The sequence below is a fragment of the Diprion similis genome, chromosome 14 (genome assembly GCF_021155765.1).
Source record: "Diprion similis isolate iyDipSimi1 chromosome 14, iyDipSimi1.1, whole genome shotgun sequence".
In the NCBI taxonomy this organism is placed as follows: Eukaryota; Metazoa; Arthropoda; class Insecta; order Hymenoptera; family Diprionidae; genus Diprion; species Diprion similis.
In genome coordinates this window covers 6,106,273-6,134,233 of record NC_060118.1, presented here as the reverse complement: position 1 = coordinate 6,134,233, position 27,961 = coordinate 6,106,273, and the positions used below count along the sequence as shown (strand labels likewise).

Genomic DNA, 27,961 nt, shown 5'->3' with positions numbered 1-27,961 from the left:
ATGCGGAGTGGGAATTATTGTGTGTTGTATAGGGGAGAGACAGCCGGTCAGTCAGCGTCGCGGTTAGTCCGAATGAGGATCACAGTGGCTTTTCAAATCTCGAGCTGTTAAGAGAAAGAGAGAAGGAGAGAAAGAGAGTGAAAGGGAGAAAGAGAGGGATTCCGAATCGTTGGGGTGGATGTGGGACTTGTTCATTCATCTCCAGTTTGTCGAGTTTCTCACTATCGTTTAGTGCACACTCTAACGTTCTCGATCCGGCGTTTCAAATTCTGCGATGTTTTCGAAAATTTTTTGGATGCTTGAAATCATCTTCGTCGTCGCTGTAGGTGAGTTCGAATCATTTTTCTTTCAATCAGATGGATAAAAGTGTTACTATGGAATTGGTGGTATAGTTAAACCTCTTCGAGTATCTAATAAAATCAGTGATTAAATTAAGCTTCCGGTTCGTGAGTAGTTGATGAATAATTATTTGCACGCTGCGTTCTTCGGCAAATAAAATCATGCTTGTTTCTTTGGAAAATAATAATCGATGCGATGTCAGAAGTTTCGATGAGATTTATTTTAAAAAGAATATTTCCGGAATGTATAAGCGATGCTTATCTGTTGGCTGAAATGAATTGTAGGAATTCGTTTTTTACTACAATTGAAAGGAATCGGTCCTTCGCAAAACATGATTTTGTTGAAACGAACCAGATAACACAAAATTCGATGCACGGGATGGGAAGAGACCTGAAAAGCGATTTCATTAAACCGACTTTTCTTCTCCGTCTATAGACACTAGCTTCACTTTTGAGGAGTTGAGGACTCTGTCTCTTCAATGAGCTCAGATCAATTCTGAATACGTAATTTTGCTATTTGCTCGTTTATTCGTTACTGTCACAAGTATTTTCATGATAAACAAAGTAGACTGAAAAGATCAGAAGATCAAATTTGTCAGATTCTTCAAGCGTTTACCGCCTGAAATCAAATAAATCATCTCTCTGAAGTCATCGAGGCGTTTTATTTCAGAGTGAGAGAGTGTAGGTACATATTTGTTCTTAATAAATAAACCAACGGATGAAATATACGAGAGAAACAGAGAGAGAGAGAGAGAGAAACTTGGTTCGAGTGAAGTATATAAGGTGCATTTTCGTAATCAAGAAGCCAGCTCTGCTGCACCCTCAAAGCTAAGCAGTGTCACGTTTCCCCCGAAGCGATATCCGTTAACTTACGTAGCCAGGCCAAGAAAAGAGAGAAAATTAGCATCGAAGATAAGTATTTACGGTATTTAGTTTCGTCCGGAGTACCTACGCATTACGAAAACCCTCAACTCGTGGAATCGAGTTATGTTCCGACTCGTCTTATCAAACGAGGGTAAAAAGAGGAAAAAACAATTTACACAAGTATTCGGTGAAAAAGTTACAAAGGAGAAAGGAAAAACTGAAACAGGGTTGAAAGAATTAAGAAATTAAAGAAATCAAGTGAAATTGTAACCTTTTGTTATTATGGCGTTTCCGTTTTTGTTTACAGCGACTCAAGTGGCGGGTCACAGAGGATTCAAAAGTGTTCCAACTACTGTCAAGACTTTCGAAAATGACACGGTGCTCCTGCCATGCTACGTGGACAATTTAGGTGAGTAAATTAATTAGAATTACCGACGTGTAAATAATAGACAGGGTGGCCACACACCTGGAAAACCTGCAAGTTGTATGGGATTTTCAATTTGGTCATGGAAAAAAACTGTTAAGGGAATAAATATCAGTTCTCTATCATGGGAATTAAAAATGATTTTTTGAGATAGAATAAGTTTCAATTTTTTTCATTTTTAACTGACTTTGTTGTACATTATATTTTTCTTCAATTCGAATTAAATAATAATCAAAAATACAGAGTAAATAGGCTGAACGATTTAGATTTTAGTAACTTAATAGAACTGGAAAAATGTCAGAGAAAACTAGGTTTTAGGTCCTGAACAACCTGGAAATGTGATGGAATTTTTTTGCCAAAAAATTTGTTGCCACCCTTATAGATGAAACAAAAGCGAGTGATTTTTTCGAAATAAACAACTCCTGCGTTGCTTGGTATCTTATAAAAAAGGAATAATCGATGGTTATAACCTCGGTGAAATATAGATTGTAGAAGAAACGAATTATATAAAAAAAAAAAAAAACTGAACTCCTCAAATTAACTGTAACGATTGAACTTCGATATAATTTCACGGTTTAAAATCAGAAAAGGATAATTCAGGTAATTGAAGAAAATCTGTATTACAGAAAAAGGAAATGAAAAGTGCATGGCTTGCAGACAATTCCGAATATACAAGAAATAAAATGACGGAAGATTTGTGAAAACTCTCTGCACCTGGAAAGTAAATCATTGTATAAATGAGGCTCCTTGATTCGTCTTTTCCGCAGTTTCCGAGATTGGTTCCCTGGCCTAATCTCCTCTTCTCAAAAGAGGGGGTTCAAAATCTTTGTTAACCGCATAAAAGACTCTCACCATCCTTTCATCATCCCTTCGTCCTCTCGCTCACTTACTCACCCTCTAATCTCCCATCCTTGTCTTTCGCTTTTCCCTCAATTGCTCGTCTGAATTCTTTTATGTTATACGTAACTCCTCTCCAGCCAGAGTGTGATTTTGCATTGATTAGACTTTTGCCTTATATACATATACATATAGATATATTAGGGTTCGAAAAAAAAAATGACGTTTTTTTTTTCATTAGTCATTATTTGCGATTTTCCAGGAAATTTTTTTTTATATTTTAATTCGAAATTTTATTACTCAACAACGGATTGGCGTATCGCAAAGAACAATGCATATTTTCGCAGTAAATTCAAGGATCTACAAAAAAAGTCTCTTGCGATTTTTTCGTAGATTGACTGGTTCAAAAGTTATTTGAGGTTAAAAATTAGTTGTGTCAAATTTCACGATTTGTTTTCATTTTCACTGTGAAATAATAGTTGAAAAAAGAAATAATATAATATTTCTTAAAGTCCATGTTATCATTTTTACTGAAAAATCGAAATTTATCCCCAAATTTCCGATTACTTAACAAGAAATAAGTTTTCAAGGTAAGCTATTGTACAGAATTTAGATTTCTATCAACTTCATAATTAGAATAAAATTAGAAATTTTTGGAGAAATTCTTAAAGAATTTGAATTCCGATTCATTCTTTCAAGTTTTCAAAAAAAAAAACAAAAAAAAAAAACTCCCAATTCTCAACGTTGAAATACTTGAAAATATTCCGAAAAGATTTGAAAAAGTTGAACTTAGATTCATAAAAATATTCCGGAAAATGTTTTTATTCAAATGGCGAAATATTTCACATTGAAGATAACATTTTCACGGGCGATTACGACGAAAATAACAAGCAATTACCATATCACCGCACCGAAGACTGGTGGGCGAAAATTTTCTTCATTTTTCATGTCTCTTCGAAAGCTGAGGTAGGGCTCTATCGTGTAAGTTTCTAGTCGATTTAAAACGCTCAATTTGGTCGCCTCCTTAACTCCACTTTCGTCAAATCGATCGCTAAATAGTAGGACGGTAACTTTAATTAACGATCTATCACACGGACGCGTAAGGAATATGATGAAATACCGGCTCCCCATAAAATTAACGGGCTACATCTTCAGTATTTGTCATAAATTTTTCCACATCTCGATGACTAACGATGTCGATTTCATAATAGTAAAAAATCTTGTTGATGTGGAAAATGCTGTAGATGAAAAAATATTTTATCTGAAAAATATTATACATAGCTGGCTTAGTTTGTAAAGTCATGTAATGATCGTTGAGAATTATAACGAGAATTATTTATCGAACACAGTGAGTGACTTTAAAGAATATTTAGTAATTTTTATTTCCTATTCGAATAGTATTCTTAGTTTTTTTTATTTACTTTGTATTGGGGTTTTCTAAGTTCATGAATTTTTACATTTAGTTTTACGATTTGGAGAACAGTTCAAAAAATGATTTGAAACATTTCGGCCGGACAGATAGTTTTGAATTATAATCAGTCCAGTTACCATCGGTCGATAACTTGCTAACTGCCTAACCAATATTTGGTAAAAATCGATGATTTTCACTGCAGTATATAATGAGTAGATATGGGTTAGTCGAAAGTTTGAACGATCGACGTTTTACAACGGTTAATTTGGTCTAAACGGGTGAGCTCGACTGTTCAATTACAGAGTTTCGTTAATTACTCGAGATTCAATTAACGAAAATTAGGCTTGGGCGCTGTAGGAGCGTTCATTTCAAGGGTTAATATACAGTTAAATATAATACGGACCTGTTCTTCCAATGAAGCTGGGGAAGAAAACTGAAAAACAGATGACCATTAAAGAACTGCGTATCGAAAGTGAAAAGTGCTTTTTTTATTTCATTGCAGATCGTGATTTTGGCTCAAATACTTATAAATTCCAGCACGCGTTTTCCTGTTGAGCCTCATACTTGAGAAATAGTTTTAACAAGTTCCTTAAACATGGCAATAATTCTGATTCAACAGTTAATATTTTTATGAACAACTTATTGTCTGTCAAAGATGAATGAATGGGTTGTACCGTCCAAATGAAAGTTTATAAAACCAGACAGAATCGCTTGAAGAAACTCCAGCAGCATTATTTGTGGCAGGTGATGGTGAACATAAATGAAAAATCTGCCTGTTATATAACAATGTTATAAGTTGAAGTACAAACAACTTGAAAAAAAAAGGTATTTCGAATGTGACATTCAAAATATTATTGAACTGAGGTGTTTTTGATTCGATTCTACTATTTTTGGTCTCATCATTTTAATAATCAAGCCTCGAAAGATGGCAAAGAAAAAGAATATTTCCCTTAAAAAACATTCAAGAAATCTTCCATTAATACTTTCGCAAATCTATCTTCATCCACTCTGTTCGTAACATTTTCTTTGGGTGACCTCGGAAAATCTCTGTGGTTAACAAAACGAGCTCAAAGATATTAGAATCGGATCAAAAACAACAGAGTTTAACCATTTCGGATGATCTGATAATCAAACTTTTCTTTAAATTGTTAATATCTTAGAATCAGATCCATTTTTATTATGCAGTACAGATATACTGTTTTATTCGTGTCCACTATCGTAAGCGCACAAAACATTGCTGAAGATTTTCTTAAAATGATTTCGATTTTCTTCTCACTTTTAATTCAGACGATATGGGCCATTGGACTTTCCACGAGCTTTTATTAAAACGATGTTTAAATTTTACTTTTCTTTTCACGGTATAATCTGGTTCATCAATAAGTATTACAGGTCCCTATTTTGTCTAACTATTCGGTTCGACTTGCAAATTCATATACAGTTGAAAATTTCGATTACTATCTGTGTAAAATTTCACATGTTCTGGTGTGAAATCAGTAGTAATTGTCATTTAATTTGAGTCCTTGCATATTAATGCAAAATTTGCAGCAAGTCGTATGAAGTTGGAGAGAATTTTTTTATTCGAAGTGAAATTCGTGTCAACTCGAAGCTCTAATAATATTTGTACGAGCTTCTGCATGCATACACGGATTCTACACGAACTACATTTTGACCAGTGATACTAGACAGACTTTCGCGACATTTTCCAGGCACACCGGCTCGCGTTCGCTGGTGGCGTGATAGCGTCTTGCTTGCGGACAGCGGCGAAGCAGCCATGCCACTTCCGGCGAGGATAAAAATGCGGGAGAACAATAGTCTGGAGGTATCTTACGTGAAACCTGAGGACACAGGGGAATACGTCTGCCAAGCATCGAGGCCAGCGCCTTGGGGTCACGTGACTCAAGTCCACGCCATAGAAGTCATGTGTGAGCATGGACGAAGATCGTTCACCCCGTTCCGTTTCACATATGGGGTTAAGAATATAATGCAGGGAGTATATCACAGTGGGAGTGACAACATAAGACATAAGGGTTGTAAGGTGATATGAGGTTTTCTAATTGGCTGCGCCATCTCAGAAGTCCCATTTTGGTGACACCTAGCGGCAACTGCTAACCTAACTTAACCTAACCTAACCTAACCTAACCTAATCGAATTTTTGCATCATCCCGATTTCAGATATTGAAATTACCAAGTGAATTTCTAACCTAACCTAGCCTAACCTGAACCTAAACTAACCTAACCTAATCAACTTTTTCATTATTCTGATTTCGGATCTTAACATTTCCAATGAATTTCCAACCTAACCTAGCCTAACCTAACCCAGCAGATTGCTGATTATGTACAATTGAGGTTGCTTCCGCATTTCGATCACAAGATATTATCATAGGTGCGCCTTCCAATATGGCGCTGAACGGAGTTTCCCTTACGTCTCGTGCTGATACTCTTACCTTATGCTCCCTCCATTCTATTCTTGGCTCCATGGTTTGATGCCTTCTGCAGGCATAAAAATTATAAAGGAATTCTTACAGATCCACCAAGTGTTCATCCAGTTCCGGAATCTGGAGAACTGGAGGTAGCGATGGGTGACGACGTAGACATGGCTTGTGTTGCCAAGGGTATTCCAACGCCGATAATATCCTGGAGATCAAAGGTATTCACGTGCCTCAATTCAGCCTTTAGCATTTGATCAAAGCCTTCATATTTCACTGGTTCTTTCTTTTAGCCAAGCAAAACAGCCGTCACCGAAACGTCGCAATTTGGGAACTGTCTCTGCGGAGGATCATAATTTAGACGTTCATGTAGGCGCTGGCTCGCTCGAAGAGTCTACGGTTTTATCTTTTCACACTTTTCTTCTCGCGAAAAGAACTCACACACGATTGAATTTCAATAAATTATAAACCCCGACTGAAGCGATTCACCTTTCAGCCCGTCGGTTCAATTTGCGAAGAAAAATTTGGTGACAGCGGTGGGACGGGTGTTTGGGAAAGAAACTTTTAAAGTCAACCCCTTGTCACAAGAATCTGTAATGCGTTTCGCAAGTATTTTCCCTCGCCTTAATTTCGGGGTAGAAATACGAAAAAATTTACAACCATATTTGCCTGGTCAAATTACCCCTGTCGTAACCTTAAAGCCCGATTATTTTGCCTCCGACGCGATGGTGAAGCCGCGATAACGTGAGCATAGAGAAGTGGCGTTTTTATTAATAAGATCTTGATGCAGAAATAAAAAGTCACCCTATTTATCTGATCGGCGTTGTAATTGGGGGCTACGCAGCCCGTCCAGAGCCTTTGTACGTGATGATGGAGACAGGCTTTGGCCGTTTAGTACAAATAAACGTTGAACGAACATTTCAGTCTCTCTTTTGTGTCTGAGACCCGGAATTGTCAACAACGACTAGTGAATCCGATAATATATTTATCGCTGATTCTATTCGATCGATCGATTGAATCCGAATCTTTTACACTCTACCGACTAGAATAGATCCGATTTGATTTTTATAGCTAGATTTCTTGCAAAAATCTCATTCACGTGGAGTTCGTTCGTCAAAAATTGGTTCATTGAAACTTCTTCTGTTCTTGTATTAAACAGCCCGATTACTTTCTGAAGAGTTGAGGTTATATACTAAGAATATATCGCTCAAGGGCAGAAAATATTTTGGGTACTTGTACCTTGACAAAAATATGTATATCGAACATTATTCGTATATTTTTTCATTATCATCAATCAATTGCAGATTCACTATTGTTCGATTAGTAACCTCAAATTTGGGTACAATATTCTTTAACAGTTTAGTCTTTTAATTTAATATTTATTTTTCTAGGGGGAAGACCTACAGCTCATAGATGACAGACCAAGACTTCGATTCCACGCTGATACTCACGATCTTTCAGGACGGTACACTTGCGTGGCGACAAATGGAGTCGGTCAGCCGGCAACTGCGACTATAGATCTTCGCATAAAACGTGAGTTGTAAATTTTACTATCGTTTCAGGCGTTTTTATTTATTTATGAATTTCACTCAACTGTTTATGAACGTATAAAAACGTTGTAAAAAAACTTCGAAGTTCCCATGATACACCATGATGTGTAACACATCCATAACTTTTGTTGGTATTCATTGAATATGGGCTAAAGTTCGAAATTGTCGAAATATTAAAGGTTGCAGCTTAACGTTCGGAGTTTTCGACCATTCGAAATTTTTATCATTCGATGTAATCATCTGTCTGAATTTTGATATTCCGGAACTTGACTTGGACGCAAAAAAAGATCCGTTGGGCAATAAATTACCCAAGATTGAACGTAATTCGTAATTTTTCCTGTTATTTATTATTGTTCGAATCACCATCGTAACTTTCACAAATCTTTACCGCTTGCGAAGTAAAAGCCACATAGCGAATTGCGTGCGGATTAAGTTCACCTGCATATATTCAGTTAACTTGTCGTTAATGCGAAGTTATAAGCTGTATAAGATATGGATAATAAGTCACGACACCGCGGGATCATGGCAATAATAATTAGCTTGGCCCTAATTCTTTCTGCAGATTACTATGCGCGCCCTGATCGGCAAGACGATGTGAAAATTTAAAAGGGCCATAAAGGATTCGTTTTTATTATTCTCCGTACAGAAAAAAATCAAAGGATAAATTACGTGTAGATATTGTTACACGATGTCCAGAAATTGAAAGACTGTCGGAAGAAATTACAATTCACTCTGTGATTAAAGCATTTTTTTTTTTTTTTGTCTAGTATTCCAAGTCACATATATGAATAAATTTCCTGAATTATGACACAAAAGAGCGAAATTTGAATCCTTGCCGTTCGTTTGTTTATTTGATACCGGAAGATACTTGAATTGATTGCTTTCTTGTAGACAAATACAAATTGAATTGAATTCCTTTTTTTTTTTTGGAGGTACGATGCAATTGCGCGAAGACGAATGAAACTGAAATTTTATCAAATGGCAATTATTTCTAGAGTTTAAGGTTCGCCATGTACCCGTCGCTTGGCGGTGAATAACGAGCTTCTTCACCAGCCCCAAAAGCTACCCTTGCCTTATACGTAGTGCAATAAATTTCCAACAACCCTTCAGGCTCTCGTAAGATCGTATCGCTTCATCCTGGCGGGCAGAACCAGGGCAGAGTTGCGAATGCGCGGTGAATATAATTCCGAATCCGACTGCACAAGTTAATTCGCACCCACGTTCAAAGATGAAACGCGCATGCAGTATGCACACGCATAACCAGAGTCCTCGGGCGAATGTGCTCTAAGTTATACATGTGCGCGTTCCATAAATACACAATGGAAGCGCCTCGAGCAGCAGAATATAGTAATTCGCAAAATGAACTGAAACCTTAGCGTGAACATTCGTAGGACTGCATGAAAGGAAACGCAACGTATCGACGTATCAGGAGCATAACATTCTGTCTCAAAACGCGGTTGGAAAGGACGCTATTTCTAGTGTATACCGTGTGTCCATGAGGAAAGTACGCACCTAATGCGCATGCGTCAAGTCGTTAGAATTCTATTGGTCGACAGTTGCCGCCTGATTGAGCAGCCAACGCAATACCAATCGCGACTCTCGGAAAATGTCCCTAGGAACCCACCGTTAGCTGTGAGCTCCTAGGGATTGCGTCGACTGCTCAATCTACCAATAGAATTCGAATTCTTATGGACACACGGTAAGTATATTTGTAGTCTGGAAAATTGGGTTGGCAATGCTGTAAAATGCGATTAATATTAATTTGAAATTTTTTTCTAGTCTTCTGACTAGAAATCTACTGACACAAGTAGTAAAATTCCAGAACGACACCCTCCAGAAACGTAAATAATGAATATTTTCGTACATCTATAATAACGAGTAAAATTCACCGAAGGAACGATCGATGACAAAGCGACACGTCGACACGTGTCAGCTTCTGGTCAGTATTCGCACAATCGCACACACACGCACACACACACATACTTCAATTCACTGCAGGATGGTGCAGATTTTTATCACATGTATTATTTGCATCGTTTTATTTTTTTTTTTTTTGAGGGGGAATCCCCTTGACCCTTTTATCACCGCGGTTGACCTCGACATGTATTAATTTTTTTAGCAAGACCTGAGCAGGGGATTCTTACTGATTACTAATTTCGAGGGTTGAATTGCAAAGTTCAGAAAGGTGACTAAAATTCTGTGACTTGAAATATTTCAATAAAATTTTAATAAGATTAACAAAGTGACGAAACCTCGAAATTATTACTTCAACAGAAATACAAATTTTCAAATTCGTAGTTTGTTGATTTTTTTTTTTTTTTATATTCCCCATTTATTTGCAGTGAATTTTGATCGAATCTCCGATTGCTGGAACACAATAATTCTTCTGACTAAATTTTTCAAGCTTTGAGATTGCGATTTCAAATTTCAAGTGCAGCACTTTAAAAAAAAAACCTTGTTTAAATAGTTTCTCTGAAATTCGTAGGAGAAACTATAAGTACGAAGTTATAAAAAAATCCGTTTTTTAACTTTACATGTAAATGTTTTCAATTTTAATTCCAGACAAATTTCCCCACAAAAATTACATTTCCCATTACGTCTAAAATATTTTTTGATATGCTGTCATCATGTCTCGCAGTATTTTTGTTATTGCGTGGACAACGTGATTCAACCCTCTTGCGTTGAATGTCAACGTCTCGTTTGATCGGCGCAATTTACACGATGACGACACAGATGAGTGAAAAAGCACGTAGATATGTATTACAGCTGAGACGAAGGCTCGTCAAACGCTTTTATCCGCCCACCAAGATTTCATGTACGACCTTAAAGAAACGCATTAAATAACGTCAGTGGGTTTATAAAAGGAAACCATTACGATTCACGACCACAATCAAGCCTCCATTGAACGTGTACAAAAGATGATTACGTGGTAATTTGCCATGTTAATAAACGAAAGGAAAGGCGAAGACCATGGATGAAGATGAGTGGTGGTGAATGAACGGAACCCGATTTGCATGATTGAGCCCTCTATTTGCGAAGCGTGCGCAGAATGAGATGTAATCTGATTAAGTCTTCGACAAATGCAGAATCATCTCCACCGACTCATCATTTCACCTTCACTTTTGTTGCACATAAAATTTATGGCCGATATCTTGTACATCGCGTGACAAGAAGAGAGATTGATAATCGAAGCGTTGAATATTTTATAGGACTCATCAGTACATTTTATTTCCTACATTTTTTCAACCGCTTCTTTGATCGTTACTATTTTCAGTCGCCGTAATTGATATTCGACCTTTAAATTGAGTTTCGGTTCTCATTTTCTCATCTAATTGGTACGAATTGGATAGAACGATAATATTTTTAACGCTGTTCTAATCGACTCCTACAGCGCTGAGAATACAATCGAGATTGCTATGAAGATACGCGTGTGTTATAGTCATGATCGAATCAATATTTATCGACTGATCATGAAACGCTAAGAAGCGATAAAATTGATCATTCCACAACCCGTAAATTATTAAACTTTTGTTAAATAACTCTACGGTGAAATGTTTCTCTAATAAACATTTCCGCCTAGATTTCAAAGGTGTAAAATCATCACTCTGATTTATCTACTGTATTAATGTTTGAAAATCCTCTACTCAGTTTCACGGAAAAAAAGCAGAATGAAAAAACTCTGACCGCACAGGATTAACGATAGTTTCGGAAGTACAAGTTCTTCCTCGACTATCTCTGCAGCCGACGACCCAGTAAAAACTGGGTAGCTGAGATAAAACGTGCAGATATATTATAGCCATAATATATATATATATATAAATCTCAAGCGGTGTACATTTTACTGGGTCTTATAATTTTTAACGGAAACTGAACACAAAGAATTCAACGGTTGGTCTGTTATGGGAATAAGTTTTTTTTTTCGTCCTTTTATCTACAGACAAACCTGAGATCGAGGTAAAGAAAAACTGGGTTCACGCATCGCCTGGAATCAGGGCACAACTCGACTGCAAAGTGATTGCCTGGCCAGACGCAAAGGTGAGTTGCTCAGCTGAGTGAGACTCGGTTTTATTGAAAAACCACGAAGCCAACTTTTTTCGGCACATTTAAATGGTTAAAATTTTTTTTGTTCAGTTTTTCGTCCGTTTTTTTTAAATTTTCACTCTGTTCGCGATACTACAGCTTGCCGAATTAGATCTTCTTAGAATAATTTACAGAAAACTGAAAATTCGGTCAATTGGGTAAAAAGGGAAAAAATATCGAAGAAATTTGTTGTTGATTCAATACGGAAGTAAAAAAATTTACACAATCAAAATTTAAACGTTGAGAAAGAGAGCGAGAGTTTTCAAATTTCGGACAATACTGAAAACATTGTGCCAAACAGAAAACTAAAAAAAAAACAAAAAACAAAGGATACGTATTTTTGTTCAAAATTTGAGATTTTTATACCGTTTGACTAGAAATATCTACAAAATACGATTCGTTGACGTTTTTACTCACAACGTATTTCTGCGTGTCAGGTGGAGTGGTATTTCAAGGATGAAAAGGTTCCTTACACGTCAAGAATCGTCAAACATACTTCTGGAAGTGACCACAGTTTGATAATCAGAAACACCAGAACCACTGACTACGGTGACTATTTGTGCCGAGCGTCGAATGTTCTGGGCATCAGCGACGCAGTAATTGAGCTGTCCGGAGTTGCGAATCCAGCAATATTCAAAAAAGAGTCTCACAGCATCGGTAAAACTGCTTATAATTTCATTTGGGAAGTCGACAGCTACAGTCCGATCATCGAGTACCAATTTTGGTTTCGCCAATTTGTGGTAAGTCCTAATTACCGTATGTCATATAAAAGAAATCATTGCACTCTTGATATTTGCAATAATTGGGAGGAGTAAAAGCCAGGAAAAAAATACTGCAAAATGGCTTCGTTACGTTCAATCAATGTATTGTACTTCATAAATGATGCATCACACCCATTATTAGTCTCGAATAATTACATGAAATTCTGCAGAATCGCAGGAATTTTAAGGATAACTTAATGAAACTTCAAAAAACTAAGAGAGATTTTAAAAACTTGGCTAAATTACTTGCCAGAGTGAGCTTTCGTTCAGTACAGAGTTCCTAGTTTAGTATTCAACGGTAGCGCCACACCGTAATAGAGATTTAGAAATTTCGTACAAATTGTCGGTCACTTCAAATTAAACAGAGTACGTAATAAAAACGTCGAAACGTTAGAGTTTTATGATGTTTTTTTTTTCAATCTCATACGAACATCACAGTTTTCTTTTGTAACGTACCGTTCAAGTCACAGCTTTGACTTCTAAAACTATACAGTAAAACAATAATTTTTATTATTTTCAATCGTGAAGGGATTGCACGAAGCGTTCGGGAGCACAAACGGGTCGATCTTTACGTGTCACCACCTCACTTTTCCTTGGTCATCAAATTCATTGGTCGCCAGGTCGGGTGTAAATTTAGTTACCTAGAAGTGGTCCAAGGGCACGGTTTTACACACAGGTTTTGCAACTGTGGGTTTCGAAGTGGGCCACTTAACGTGCCAAGTCGCTAGCGTCGCTGCGATCGAGGGATACATTACATTATCGAAAATGTAAACAAACCAACGTGCAGTACATCAGTGACACGCACGATATAGGTTATGGTTATGTATCCCTCGATTGCAGCGCCACCTGGATGTTTCTTCAACAGTGAAGTGATTGCCTCCTATTAAAATTCTACCTGAGTTGCAATACCTGTGTGTAAGAAGACCGTGCCCGAGGGTCGGGTGTTTGACAATGTTGCCAACCCTGAAGAAATTTCCATAGATCTGAAGAAATTACAGTCCGTTCAAAGAAAAAAGAAAAGCTCTTTTCTTATTCAGAAATATCGTTATTTAGAAAGGAATCGGAAGAAGATCTCAAAATCTCTTACAAAATCTCAAGACTGATGGTGAAATCTGTAAATATGGTCTGTGACATCGAAACAACAGACCAAAAATCAACCAATTCTGAAGTTCCTGACATAATATGCACCAAATAGATAGGGTCTGCAATTTTCAAACGCACTTTTTTGACAGAAAATATTACAAAATTAAAACTTCCCAAAATCTTTGAATATATATATATATATATATAAATATATATGAAAAATTATTGTGACGCCATTAAGACATCTGAAGAATTATTGTGGTGCTATCTGAATAAGAAATCTAAAGAATTGTTTAGGCGCCATTTAAAGAAACATTCATCTGATAGTAGGTTGGCAAGGCTGGTGTCCAGTAACTGGTGCACGGCTACCGCAACGAGGTTTTGGTTATAACTCAAGGGATATGTAGAGGAGGAGTAAAAAGGAAAAAACTAAATACTGACACACGAATATATATGGTGTGAATTGATGAGTGTTTATTACCTTGTTTTTAGATGGGTCGCAGGTATTCCGCAGTTTCGTCGCAGGTTTTAATCGTTTGATTTGTAGCTGTGCACGCTTCACTTACACTCACTTAATTCGTGATGGCACTTGACTCTTCGGATACTCGACTTTCGCACGTAGCTTACGAGTGTTATGATCTGACTGAATACGACCTGTTCGTACATGAAAGACAAAGGTTGCTCACAGCTCCCCCCCCCCCCCCCCCCCCCCTTGTCAGGGCTCCTCTATCGGCCGAGGTACGCGAACTCTATAATGAAAACAAATCATCGAAAGACAATTCGTTGAATAACAGTTCATTCATCCCAAACAACCCAAACAAGCACGAATCCAGAACAACCTAACCAAAATCAACCCACTAAACTCTCATTCGATGAATTGGTTAGTTTGGCTTTGTTATTTGACGCATTAATTTTTCTCAACGACAATAACACAGTAATCTCCATTCTCCGGGTGGCGCGAGATTCGGGAGTTTAGTTTAAGATATTATATATTATCTTAGTTTGCTTTTCCGATTCAGCCATTGAAGATGAACTAGGGATTTCGTATTCGGGTACTGAAATTGAAAAATGGAATAGGTCGACGAAAAGCGTTCTGACGTACTAAATACTTCGGAAACGTACTAGATTTAGTACAATTGTACTAAACTGGTAACGTTGGTGCGGTGGTGGTGGTAACATATCTATGAAATCTTGTCAAAAAATTGATAATTCATATGACATTACCTGCAATTATTAATTCTTAAAATCGCAGAGAGGTGGGGCACGCAGCGAATGGTACAAATTGCTGATTCCCAGCGGAAGTAATGCAATTGGTCCTGTGCACGCCCGATCATTTAATCTCACCGGTCTGGCCGAAGCAACTCACTACGAAGGTCTCATATTATCAAGAAATCGTTACGGCTGGAGCCGACCCTCAAGATTGCTGCGATTTTCGACTGAAGGCGCACGTAAGTTTAATGAAGAATATTTTCCGACACCTTATTTATTCTTCTAAAATCAATATAGGTGATTTGGTTAAGTACATAGAACTGATGATAATAGGTGATATGAATAAAAATTGGCGGAACAGATGATATGATTAAATATATAGAATTGATAGAAGAAATTTAACACCGTTATTAATATTTGGAAAATTATACAATTCGTAGGGTTTGAAATATTTCTTTTGTTCCGTATAAAAAAAATTACGGCCTCTTTGATCTTCGCGAAAAAAATGAGTTGCATTGCAGTGAAAACAAAAGAAAAAACATAAAAGAAAGAGACAGAGAGAGAGAGAGAGAGATAGGTAGAGGTGGCAACGACGCCAATTTACTTTACCCCAGTCGAAGTATAGGGAAAAAAGTGTATAACTAACTTGATCACAATTTTCAATAATTTCACAGTATTAGCTATAACCACATCTGCATAATTAAGGATAAAAGTTGACAATAAATATAAACACAATAAAAGTAATGAAATATAATAAAAATTGAAAAAAGAATAAAAAACCTTATAACGTCTAAATTTATAGGTTTTTCTGAATGTAGAATAGTATCTTTTTTACCGATCGAATACTGATAATAATTTCGAACATCAAAGTTGAAAATGAATGAAGTGAATTGTTTAAATTATTTTAAGAAATCTATTTCGTAACCATAGACGCAGTACTTGTAATATATTCACACCATTTTTTTAGCGGCAGAAGACGACGACGGTTTGAGAGTGGAAGCATCCCCTGAACAAAAAATTATGCCAGGTAATGAAAAAAAAACACACTATATTCTCGTGTATCTGAATTTTTCCCGATAGTTGCACAACTTTTCGAATGTTGATCCTTCTTCAAAGGGTGTGAAACCCTGTTCACAATACTAGAACAATAGCTAAAAAATAACTGTAATGGCCGTTGAATAATTGCGGACTGGAAGTTATCGGTTTTTTTTCATGAAAATCAATACTCTCTCTAGGCAGTTCAGATGTTAAAATAAACTAAAGAATATTCATTAACGTTTTAAAGATACTGGAATATGTATTTAGAAATTTTAACATAAAGTTGTTTTTACTGCGAACCGTGACGCGACTTTATTTTATGGAGTCTAAAAGTTTTTTATTTGACCAAATACAGATCTTCTAACGATTTACTGATACAAAATATCCTTCACGTTGTTGTGATTTAAAGATTCAAATTCAGAAATTTAAAATTAACCACGTGAATTAATCTAATGTTATCCAATGAGTCTTTCCTTCTTCATCGACAGTCGTCGAACTGGAGCCGATGTCTCAGCACTCGCAACGCAGCGGTGGATATGCCAGCAGTGGATCATGGCCGGATTCTCGAACGCGAGAGTTCTACTTTATCCAATTGTCCGGTGCGTTGGTAATTTGCACTGTGCGAATCGTCGTAGGCAGATATCGATAAGTCAGTTTCAATGGTTCAGCAACAAATCCTCGATATTTACCCCCAAGACTGAAAACGAATTAGTTTATAGTGGATGTTGATTTCGGTTTTCAATTTAACGTATTTCACCTCTATTTCTAGATTCCTGGAAATGTCACTCTATTTTTATTTTTCCGCTGAATCTCGGAATAGCTTTTGAAAAACGTTTTAAAGAATTATACTCATAAGCCAGAATATTTTATTATTCGAGAAATAATACAATTGCCAATACCGTATTTGTAAGTTTTTAATTAAAGGGCATGTATATTCGCGTAAGACTATTAAACGAATTGTTCGAAGTTTAATTTATTGACTATGTAAATAAATGTGTATCACCAATTACAACTATTTTCAAACGATTTACTCATACGTGTTACACGCCGTGTGCGCAAATAATGTCTATTGTATAATAATATGATAAAACAAATTTTACTTTATAACGATATTCAATATGGTGTTAAATTTATTTTCATCCAATCCAATCTTGATTAAAAAAAATAAAATAAAATTGCAATTCTCTATGGTGGAAATCGACGGCTATATATATATTAATAGTAAATATATCTACATTATCAACAAATTGTATTTTCCAAACGCAGCGCGTCTCTTTCAGGCCGTACTATTCGCTACTACCAACGTGGGATGAGTTGAATTGACTCGAAGGTTATTCAACTCGTAAATACTTCGCATCTGTATCATGACGATGAGAAAAGTTGCCACTGATCCTATCATCTGAAAACATAGAATTGGATTTAAGTAAAGAATTATTAAATCAAGGCTCCATGTGCTTATTATGATCATTTATCGCCAGCTAACCTAACCTTCGAAATCAGCGTATAATCCAAAGTGAAAAATCCCTGGGCAGTAAAGCACAAAGGATTTTGTATCAGCTGAAGAGTTAGAATGTTGATCTGTAGCATGAAGAAAATTTTGTGAAAAATTACTTTTCTAATTTTTAGCTGTGCTCAAATAATTTGCCAAATAAATATTCAAACTGGTCAAATTTGACTTTGTCCATTATTTCAAAACACCTGAAGTGCGCAGATACCTCGTCACGAATATCCTTATTGTACATTGCCGCTGATTCTAGAATGTTCTGGATCAATCCCCCAGTTTTTTTGGCCTGAAACGTTATTTCACATCTTAGATTGTAGATCTTGATTTAGCCAACGTTAACCTTTCAAATATTTTATACATTTTTAATAGCGTTCATCAAAATGGCTCAAGTACCTCGCGAGTAGTAGCTGCGCAACCAATTACAAGCCAAGTAATTTTCACTATATAAAATCCAATCCACAATACAGCTGTAATCTTTAACATCACGTCGTTGAGCAACGAAGTCGTTGGTGAGTCCGCGGCCAACGTGTAACCTGTGTATAGAAGTGCTATTGATACACCGAAAGACAATCCGATTGAAAGTAAAACCTGAAAGCCGAAGACTCGGCTCAGTTCCATCGCCGTTGTGCAGAGATCTCCGTGTAATTTTCTGCACACACAACAAGTAATCGGTTGGCATTATTATGATTAAATTTCTCCCAATGTTTGATGAAAGATTCCTCTGAGCATGGCAGATTTATGCTCTCCAATAGACAATTGACTAAATTTCGTTAGTGCATAGTGAATAACCGTGTCATGTATTGTTCATTGAACTACTTTTGAAAATTTCCGGACAATTGCACAGCACGCTGAAGCCTTTTTTAGCTCCAGCCTTTGACAACAAATGCCATTCAAATCTGTGCTCACCATCATTCAATGCCTCATTTAAAGTGTCTATCCGAGCGTGCTAAGTACTTAATTCAAATTATAATTGTATGAAGTAAGAACTAGTCTAGTTATTATCCACGCCAGGTATAATAGAACATTATGTAACAAGGGAATAAAGTTGAAGTACCCGAAGGAATATTTGACTTTTATTCCTGTGTTATATAGAACTTTATTCCCGACTCAATTCTGGCCACATTATCGCCTTAAAAGTGTTTTCTTTTTTCATGTAAGTCTGATCCATCAGTCTGAAAATTACAATATTATTGAAACTTTATAATAATTCAGAGAGATAAAGTTCAAAATGGAAAAGATGAAGAGAAAACCAGAAAAACTGAAAGATTAATTTTCGGGTAATATGACCTCATATTTTCCGCAAATGTATTACGAAGGAATAATATCCTAACTTCGTTCCGCTTTTCAGGCAAAAAAAAAGTTAAGATCGTGGTTAAATCGGGAATAAAATTGATTGTCTTCAACCATCTGTCAACGTAATACTTTAACAAAAAATTCGAATACCTTATTACTGTGGTGATATGCAGTAGCCGCTCGTTATCCATGAGTCTGTCCGATACTGCACTTTCTTGAATTTCCTTAGAAGCCAAGGAGTTATAGCGCAGAAATCTACTGACAGATTCTTTGGTGGGTTCTATTGTGCCCTTACTTCGTAATTCCAGTTCCACAAGAAGTAAATTCAAGCGCCGGAATCTGTTACAAAAGTATCTGTGCGGGAAAAGCAGTCTTAAAATACCATCGAATTGTTGCTTAAATGAAATACATACTTGGCTACAAAGTTATTTGAAATTTTGAATCAACTTTTGACAGGCCAATACATTTACTGAAAAATTTATTCATAATCTCCATCTTGTAGATTCATCGGCATCTTCAATTTACCTGAACTTATAAGGGTTATTGGGCATATGCATGACATAAGGGTCTCTGATTTAGTTGAGAACAAATAGTTTTTAACTATTGCAGCATCAGCTGTGAAAATGTTATGACACAATTCTTGGTAATTGTAGTTTTCGCGACCAATACCGAATAAATAGAGATCTACATCGCGTAACCAACTGTACAACAGGATTTTGTAGCTAATTCTTGACTACTTTTTTTGTTTTTAGTGTTTACATACAAGAAAGTTTGTAAAACCCAGCGATATGGTTACAATTATATCATAAGATTAAAAACATTCAGATATCGCATTGCACAGTGTCAGCTAACCAGGATACAAAGGCACTAGAGAAGGTCTTTAAGATGACGAAAATTCTCTAAAAATTAATTGAATAGTAAATATCATTGTTTGCGAAATATCCCCTGAATTTTTGTCGTTGTCACTTCATTCTTCACCTGATGCTGGTGTTGTAGGTGAAATCAAGTACGAAAGTGAAGAACATATGATGATGTGTAGCCACCAGGAAACTAGTACGGGCAAACTCGCTGGGGTAATCGAGACCGACAAAGAGAAAATCGACGATCTGGAGGACGGTCATGTAGGTGAAACCAATTATCAGCTCAATGACTTGAGCTTTGTACACTAGATCGTAGTCACACGGTATTCCCAGTAACTTGAGCTGAGCGTTGATAGTGATTATCTTGCGAAACGTGCTTCTGGTAGCCTGGAACACAATGCGACTTTATATCACACGTTTCAAGAAGAAAGTTTAGAAAAAGCAGTGAAATAAGATCGTGTAAGGATTAAGCATTCTCCCATTACAAGTAAAAAATATTGCAAAATATCTAATTTGTATTCAGATGATAATTATCATGACCTGTGACCTAAACTGCGACGTGAACATCGAGATGGCGATAAAAATGGTGTGGATGTGAGCGTTCAGCCGATAGTTCATTGCTGCGATTGTGGACCCCATGAACACCGTCAACTCTGAGAAATTAGACATCTTGAGAAGTACCACGTCCATCGTTATAGTCAGTAGGGCCCAGATAGCTGATAACAATAGTCGGGGCTTGTCCTTGGGATAGTAGAGAACATCTATTCCGAAGATCAAGTTCAATGTACACGTTGGTGCAAATGCTGCTCCTAATGTTCCTGGGACCGGTAACTTCATGGTTTATTTAATCTCCTTTTTTCTTGTTCAAGAAATATTCCAAGACCAGGTAGATGAGACACACTTGTCCTTAGGAAACGAAGTTGCTGGTTTGCATTATCATTTTTATCATATTACGGAGATATCTGATCTCCGGTAAATCGTGTTTTATACTTCTTACTGTTTCTGAGTCATAAAATTTCATCTAACTTTGGCAAATTATAAAGTTGATTATTGTGCATGTGGGTTGGCTAAAAAAAAGTTGGGCAAGTTGATGATAGAATACAAAAAATATCTGACACAGTTGCATCAGTGTACTATAACCTCAAAACGCGTGAAAAATAGCTGGAAATACTCAAGTTTCAGCAAATTTTCCAACCTTATTTTAGACAACCAGTAAACACAGTCATGATCAAAAGAAGAAAAAGATATAAAATACGATGAGCCGTATTTGATGGAGGTCCGACATCCTCCTAACATCCTAAAATCACAAATTTATATCAAATCATGCATTTCAATAATGTACTAGCATTTATAGAGAATCGAGTGATTGTGAGTTGGTCAACCTGACAAGCGGAAAAAATCTATCGGCGAAGCAGTTGATCTATCGATGCAATCGCAAAATTTGGCGCATGCCCATTTGAGTGTTCAGTTTCCGGAAACTGTTATGGATTATGTATACCAGGGTGTTTTCCTTATTTAGGGTGGTGACGAAATTTTTCAGGCTGCCCCCCAAATCAACTTAAAATAATTCAAAAACAATTCCCAAATGTTTCCACATTTTTATCTCAACTTTAATCCGTGCCTGTAAGAGAAAGGATTTCTTCATTTAAAATACACGTGTTTCGGGCACTGATCACAAAATCACTAAAAATCCGCCAAACGTCTTAGAAATATCAGCTTTCACTTCCAAATATTTCACATTTTATATATTTTGTTTTACATTAAACTAAACAATTAACATCGGCAATATGATTGAACCGCGATACGAAAAATGCATTTTCATAGTCCATATAGATTTTTGCCTGCTTGTACACTGTTGAATCAAAACATAAGAACTCAGGTAACATACTTGTCAAAATGTCGACTATCATTTGACTAATTAAAGCCTACATAATGTCGAAAGTTCGAAAATTGACTCGGGGTTGGCATAAAGTCGGCGACTATCCGCTTGATGTGTGGTAATGATTGTCTAAAGCTTAAAGTCGAATCTGGGCAAACTAGATGTTGACGGATGTGCAGAAGACATCATCATCGAGGCATCGTTAAACGCCAAAACAAGGATTGAATATCGTATAGAACTCATTGTAGCGAGTGTAACAGGATGAAAAAAATTGGCCATTATTGAAATTTCAAAGTTTTGCTCGACCATTTTTCGGACATTCGCAAACATATGGCCGACATGTGATTAGTTAATTTCAATTTCAGCCGGCAATAAGTAAAATGTTAGTCGACCGTGTGGCAGTTGTACTTATAATGAGTCAGGTCTGTCTCTTGTTATGATTCTCAGGTCTGATAGTGACATGTCATTAATTGTGACAGAGATCGCGTAATTTTCCACCGGTATAATTGAACCACGACGTTATGTGAACGAATGCATAAATTCTGTAGTTATGGTACGATTAGATCATTTTAACGACAAATGAATTATTTTTCTTGTCATTATGAGTCATTGATATCAGAATGCATAAAATAGAAGCTTCGCCTCGACAAATACTTGCACATGCTGAGGTACAAGCGAAACGAATTATGCGAACTTTGAAATAGCGAAATCAGCTGAGTCCGTGTATTTTCTAAAGAATGACAAGTATAAGCTAAAGCGTCTAGTTTTGCTTGGCAGTTCTATTTTACATGAATAATTGTCGAATTTTTCTGTCATTTTGGGACGATTGATTTAAAATAGTGAATGCAGTTACGAAATATAGAGGATCGGATTAAAATAACAATTTCGAGAACACAAAGTGTGTGAATTCACGATATATACATACATATATATAGAAAACTGAACGTATGTACGAAATTCTCATCTTACGGATGCTTAGCAAATTCAAATTACAATTAGGTAGATTTTGCCATACCAATCAGCACAGTGAAATTCATTTTTTTCCACCAAATTCATGACGATGATTGTTTTGCCATCCAATTCTGTAATAAATTTTAATCAAGGATTCCAGCTTACGTGATTACGTGACCAATGTGCACAAGGTACTCGAGTTTTTGTTCAATTTATTAAAACTGACTTGTCCACCAGCTCTGACAGAATGATATGATCGTCTGAAGGGCCCCCGAGGTACTATTAAAGTCATACTGACAAAAAAAACTGTAGTACCTGTAAAGATATCGCATAGTAAATATTTTATTATAAGTTTATTACAATATTGTTTTGTTCAATTGGCCTCGCACCTAAGATATCAGATTTTTTTTTTAAATGGAGAGTGTTACGGTGAAATTACGTTTATCATGAAGATTTCGTTCGGAAAAACACGAAACACTACTCTGGCTCAGTATTTTTTAACGACGGTGGTTTTATGGATCGAAAACAAAAAAATTCATTCGTTGTATTTATTCCACGTTATCTAAATAAATCTTTTAACAAAAAAAAAAAATCTACATGTTGAATGATTTATGCAAAGTCTCTTTAGAACATCTATATGCCTGTGTATACATAAAATACTGCAATTTGATGATGTTATTTCATAAATAGATTGATTTCGTGATTCACCAAGATGGCGCTGTCTGACAATTGCCACACAAAATTTCTTCTAATTCTAAAACCGTATACATCCAGAGCTCGGATTTCCGTCAATCAAGTCTTAAAGTGATCTGAAATAAGTGAACAGAAATGAATGCGGCTGTTTGTGAATGAGAATGTCGAATAAAAATAATATCATATTTATACGTAAACTAAGTTTCCCAGATTTGAAGCCGCTATATAAATATTAAAAGTTTTCAACAAATTTGATTCTACAACCAGTCCAAACTTGCCACTCTGTTCTTTTAACATCACAAAGAGAGGTTATGAAAGCTTTACTTCAGATGATATCAGCGGTTGTATCTTGCAACTATGGGTAGTAGATGAAACTGATTGGACAAGGCACTGTACTTGTTTCATCCCTTCAATAGCGAAAATTCTGCCTGAATTCATCTCTAGTTGGAATCCGCTTCGATCGGAATCGTACACGCTATGAATTCCAAAATTTGCTACAATGTGTTAACATAAAGCGAAAATGTATTCGCCTTTACTTTTAACCATTCAGCATCTTCCGAAGTTTGCCTAGTGATAAATGTATTGATCTTCTTGGACATTGTTCAGTCACTTCTTCTGCGGCTGATAATTATCTGACAATCAGTTCTTTGTATGGAGAAAAATTTCATTTCATACAGTAATTTTTCAAGCTAATTTTAAGCGCTTTTGAGTCATACTTAAATTTCTACTCGATCTCAATGTGGGACTCAAAAACGATGCCCAAAATACATTTTCGTTCTTCAAGTATTCCGTTCGTTTTAAACATTCTTATTTTCATTCCTAAAGAGGTTAGGAGTATCTCCTACACTCATCAAGAGCTAATCAATTTTTTACTTTTCCTTTTTATTACTTTTCGGTATAAGGTAGCTTTAAGAGTGTGTAAAAAGAATCTGTGGGCCGAAGGACGTAACATGTATCTTTTTTTTTCATTATAAATTTCTTGTTTCACAAAATTTTTGAAATGGAGAGACGGATGCAAGGGACTGGCTAGTTGCAGTTTACAAGTAGATGGAGCATTCCGCTGATGCGGTGACGTTAAGAAGAGGATGCAGGGCGTAAGGTAGCTGTAAGGGTTTGGGAAAAGGATTTGAAGTCTGGAGGACGTAATACTTCTACTACTAATTTTATCCCTCTCTGGTCTTCACTTCTACTTTCGCGAGGTTCAAATGAATAGCTTAAATGTGTGTCGAAATATCGTTTTACATTTATTAAACAGATTTCAAAACAGCATATTAGGCTTAATTTGTTCGATACAAAAGATGGAGAAGAAGTAGTTCAAAGTTTGAAAGGTTGAGTAAGTGTCGAAAACAGCTATCGAGGACTTAAGATAAAAATGGGCGGAGTTTATAAGGCGCGCACAAAATGTGCGAAGAATTATTAAGGTCATGTAGTACTCCTACCTTTACTGACCGAGCAAACACACCCTTTTTCTTCCTATATTAAATAAACAAACGAACGGAAAAGGCTCAAATTCCGAATTTACTCTGTTGGTAAAGGTAGGAGTACTACGTGACCTTAAGTATACGTAGTGAAACGAAGAGACTGAGGAAGCAAGTATAAAACACAAAATATGGATATTAGAGAAGTGTCAAACGATATTGTGGCCTTAGGGTTTGTTTTATTGAATATGTCTTTTTCAGACCGTACTATTCGGTGAGAAAAACGTAGGTAGGGTTGAATTGACTTGACCGCCATTAAACTCGTAGATACTTTTCATCTGTATCATGATGATAAGAAGAGTTACAACTGACCCAACTACCTGAAAAAATGGAATTAAATGTAAGTGCTGAGTTATTTTATCCAGCCCCGATGTTATTATAATCATTTTTCGTTAGCTAACCTTAGTAAGCAATGCATAATCCAAAGTAAAAAATCCCTTGGCCGTGAAGCAGAGGCGATTTTGTATCAGCTGAAGAGATAAAATGTTGATCTGCAGTGGGAAAAAAATTTACGCACTTACGATAGTGGACATGCATGATTTTGACAAGAATACTTTTGACGTGAAATTTGGTGAAAAAATTTTGAGGATTTTTGGAGATATTGATGGAAATATTTGAAGCTGTACATACCGTTGAAATAATTTGCAAAAGTCATATTTCATTTGTTTTAACACAATGTTTTCCATTATTTAAAAACTCTGTCATACCTCATCCCGAATATCTCTGTTGTATACTGCCGCCATTTCCAAAATGTCCTGAATCAACTCCCCGGTCTTTTTGGCCTAAAACGTCAATTTACATGTCGCATCATGAGTGTAGAATTTTTCTTCGTTAATTCTTCGATCATTTTTCACTTTTAATAGACGTATTCCGCAATCAAAATAGATGTACCTCGCTGGCTGTGGTTGCACAACCAACTGCAAGCCTACTTATTTTCACAACATAAAACCCAATCCAAAGACCAGCTGCCGTCTTAATCATCACGGCCTCGAACATCGAAGTCGTCGGTAAATCCGCGGCCAAAGTGTAGCCTGTATACAGAAGTGCGGTTAATATACCGAAGGACAAAGCGATTGAAAGAAGAACCTGAAGGCCGAAGACTTGGTTCAGATCCATGGCCGTGGTGCAGAGATCTCCATGTAATTTTCTGCGCACACAACAAGTAGTCGACATTTCAATAACAAGACGGTTATTATTTTCAGTTATTTTGCATTATGATGGATTTTATCCGCCATTATTACAGTAACTCTTCATGACATTTTTGAGGAAACCATCGAGAGAAAATTTTCTCGAAAATATCTCGTGATGGATGGTTTTATTTGAGACGTTTTATGCTCGCCTTTACGGGCTGGAGTAAAATTCATAATTTACGAAAATTTATAATTTACCGGAAAACTACTATTACGCCAAAACCTTTTCCATCCCTAGCCTCTGACGCAAATGGTTTTTGAATCTAGCGCCGATTTTATGTAATCGTATGAAATGAGAATCTATCTGCTTACTATGCGTCCCCAGTATCGGATTGATTAATTCTAATCTATTAACAAAGTGCTTTAGATACCTGACTACTTTGGAAATATGCAATAGTCGCTGGTTGTCCGCAAGTCTGTTCGATTCTGCACTTTCTTGAGCTGCGTTGAAGACCAAGGAGTTATAATGTGAGATTGTATGGACTAATTTCAGGGTCAGTTGAGCCTTACCTCTATTTTCCAAATACGACTCCACAAGAAATGTCTTCAGCCGTTGGAACCTGTTGCCGAAATATCTGTGCGACAAAAGTAGTTTTCATGCCCTATGGAATTATCGCTTACTTCTTCAAACACATCTTTGGTAACGACATTTCAATCAAGAAAATTTCGATTTTTGAACCAAATTGACTAGTCATTATGTATATGATATTAGTCAATAAAAATCTACTTATATGATATTGCAGATTCATCGGCATGTTCATTTTATCCGAACTAATTAGAGTATATACTTGACATCTGGGACTCTAATTGGATTGATCTCTAGCAAAAACATCGTTTTTAACTGATGATATCAATTGTGAAAGTAACAGGTCTTAGTTCTCGATATTTGTGGTTCTTCCCGTCCATACTGAGTTGGATATCCGAAGCTTAAGAAAATTCAAAGAGATTCTTGTACAGTATCGATTAACAGGCTTACAAATGGATCAGAGAAAAGCCTTCGGAAATTGTATGAGAATTGATTGAATCTTCAATATCACTAATTGTGAGATAGCAAAGGATTTATGTAGTCCTGTATTCAATTGTCACCTTATGCTGGTGTTGTAGGTGATATCAAGTATGAAAGTGAAAACTATACAGTGATGTGTAGCCGTTAAGAAACTGATGCGAGCGAATTTTCCAGGATAATCATGACCAATGTAGATATAATCCAAGATCTGAATGACGACCATTAAGCTAAAACCAATGATTAACTCAATAACTTGAGCTTTGTACACCTGTCCATAGTCATTAGGTATTCCCAGTGTCTTGAGGCGAGCGTTGATAGGGATTAGCTTCCGAAAGGTGCTTCTGGTGGCCTGGAACATAGAATCATTTCAAATATCACGATTTATGAAGAAAAAAAAATTCACAAAGCACAATAATAAAACTGTATAAAGACTTTGTATTTTGGTATAGCAGATAAACATGATTGAGATATATTCAATATGTATATGGATCATAACTATTATGACCTGTGACCTAGACTGTGAGGAGAACATCGAGATAGCGACAAAAATGGTGTGAACGTAAAGGTTCAGGCGATAGTTGGTGGCCGCGATTGTAGACCCCATGAACACCGTCAATTCTGATAAATTAGACATTTTCATCAGTATCACGTCCAGTGACAGAATCAGTAGAGCCCAGATCACTGATAACAATGGTCGGGGTTTGTCCTTGGGATAGTAGAAAACATCGAGGCCGAAGATCACGTTCATCACGGACGTCGGTGAAAATGCTTCTCGTAACGTCCCTGGGACCGGTAAGTTCATGGTTTCCTTGATCTCCCCTCTTTCTTGTTTCACAAACTCCACTAGTCGAGGTGGAAATGTCCTAAGAAAACAGTTTTATACAAAATTATTTTATCTTGTATGAGAATTTGTGTTATAAAAATTATAAATGTAGAAGCTCGATGTACGGAAAACTCAAAATGTAGAAAAGTTCTGAGCATGTAAGATGCAGCTCTCCGGCATCCTGTATAAGTAACTCTATACTTCGGTTATTGTTATATTATCTTAACATTATTAAGATGAACGAAAATGCAGGTCACTTTGCG

The 27,961-nt window shown here is 36.4% G+C and overlaps 2 protein-coding genes across 2 annotated transcripts in view; one reads left to right on the top strand and one right to left on the bottom strand.

Moving 5' to 3' along the window:
• The window catches only part of LOC124414558, a 100,352-nt gene extending 72,675 nt beyond the window's left edge, over nucleotides 1-27,677 (bottom strand). Inside the window, exons 1-11 of the mRNA XM_046895522.1 lie at nucleotides 27,381-27,677; nucleotides 26,956-27,224; nucleotides 26,241-26,444; nucleotides 25,571-25,826; nucleotides 25,387-25,461; nucleotides 25,081-25,170; nucleotides 19,797-20,065; nucleotides 18,969-19,172; nucleotides 17,919-18,174; nucleotides 17,737-17,811; nucleotides 17,510-17,599 (exon numbers count right to left, since the gene is read on the bottom strand). Coding sequence (XP_046751478.1) covers nucleotides 17,510-17,599; nucleotides 17,737-17,811; nucleotides 17,919-18,174; nucleotides 18,969-19,172; nucleotides 19,797-20,065; nucleotides 25,081-25,170; nucleotides 25,387-25,461; nucleotides 25,571-25,826; nucleotides 26,241-26,444; nucleotides 26,956-27,224; nucleotides 27,381-27,677 — 2,085 coding nt within the window. The remainder of the gene's footprint in view (nucleotides 1-17,509; nucleotides 17,600-17,736; nucleotides 17,812-17,918; nucleotides 18,175-18,968; nucleotides 19,173-19,796; nucleotides 20,066-25,080; nucleotides 25,171-25,386; nucleotides 25,462-25,570; nucleotides 25,827-26,240; nucleotides 26,445-26,955; nucleotides 27,225-27,380) is intronic.
• LOC124414561 (limbic system-associated membrane protein-like) lies at nucleotides 47-24,527 on the top strand. The gene is made up of 11 exons (XM_046895527.1): nucleotides 47-326; nucleotides 1,510-1,611; nucleotides 5,581-5,796; nucleotides 6,400-6,521; nucleotides 7,692-7,833; nucleotides 11,788-11,885; nucleotides 12,368-12,670; nucleotides 15,027-15,222; nucleotides 15,951-16,010; nucleotides 16,510-16,766; nucleotides 24,508-24,527. The coding sequence occupies exons 1-10, from the start codon at nucleotides 275-277 to the stop codon at nucleotides 16,668-16,670; spliced, it is 1,452 nt and encodes a 483-aa protein (XP_046751483.1). The 5' UTR covers nucleotides 47-274; the 3' UTR covers nucleotides 16,671-16,766; nucleotides 24,508-24,527.
• Nucleotides 27,678-27,961: the final 284 nt, after the last annotated feature.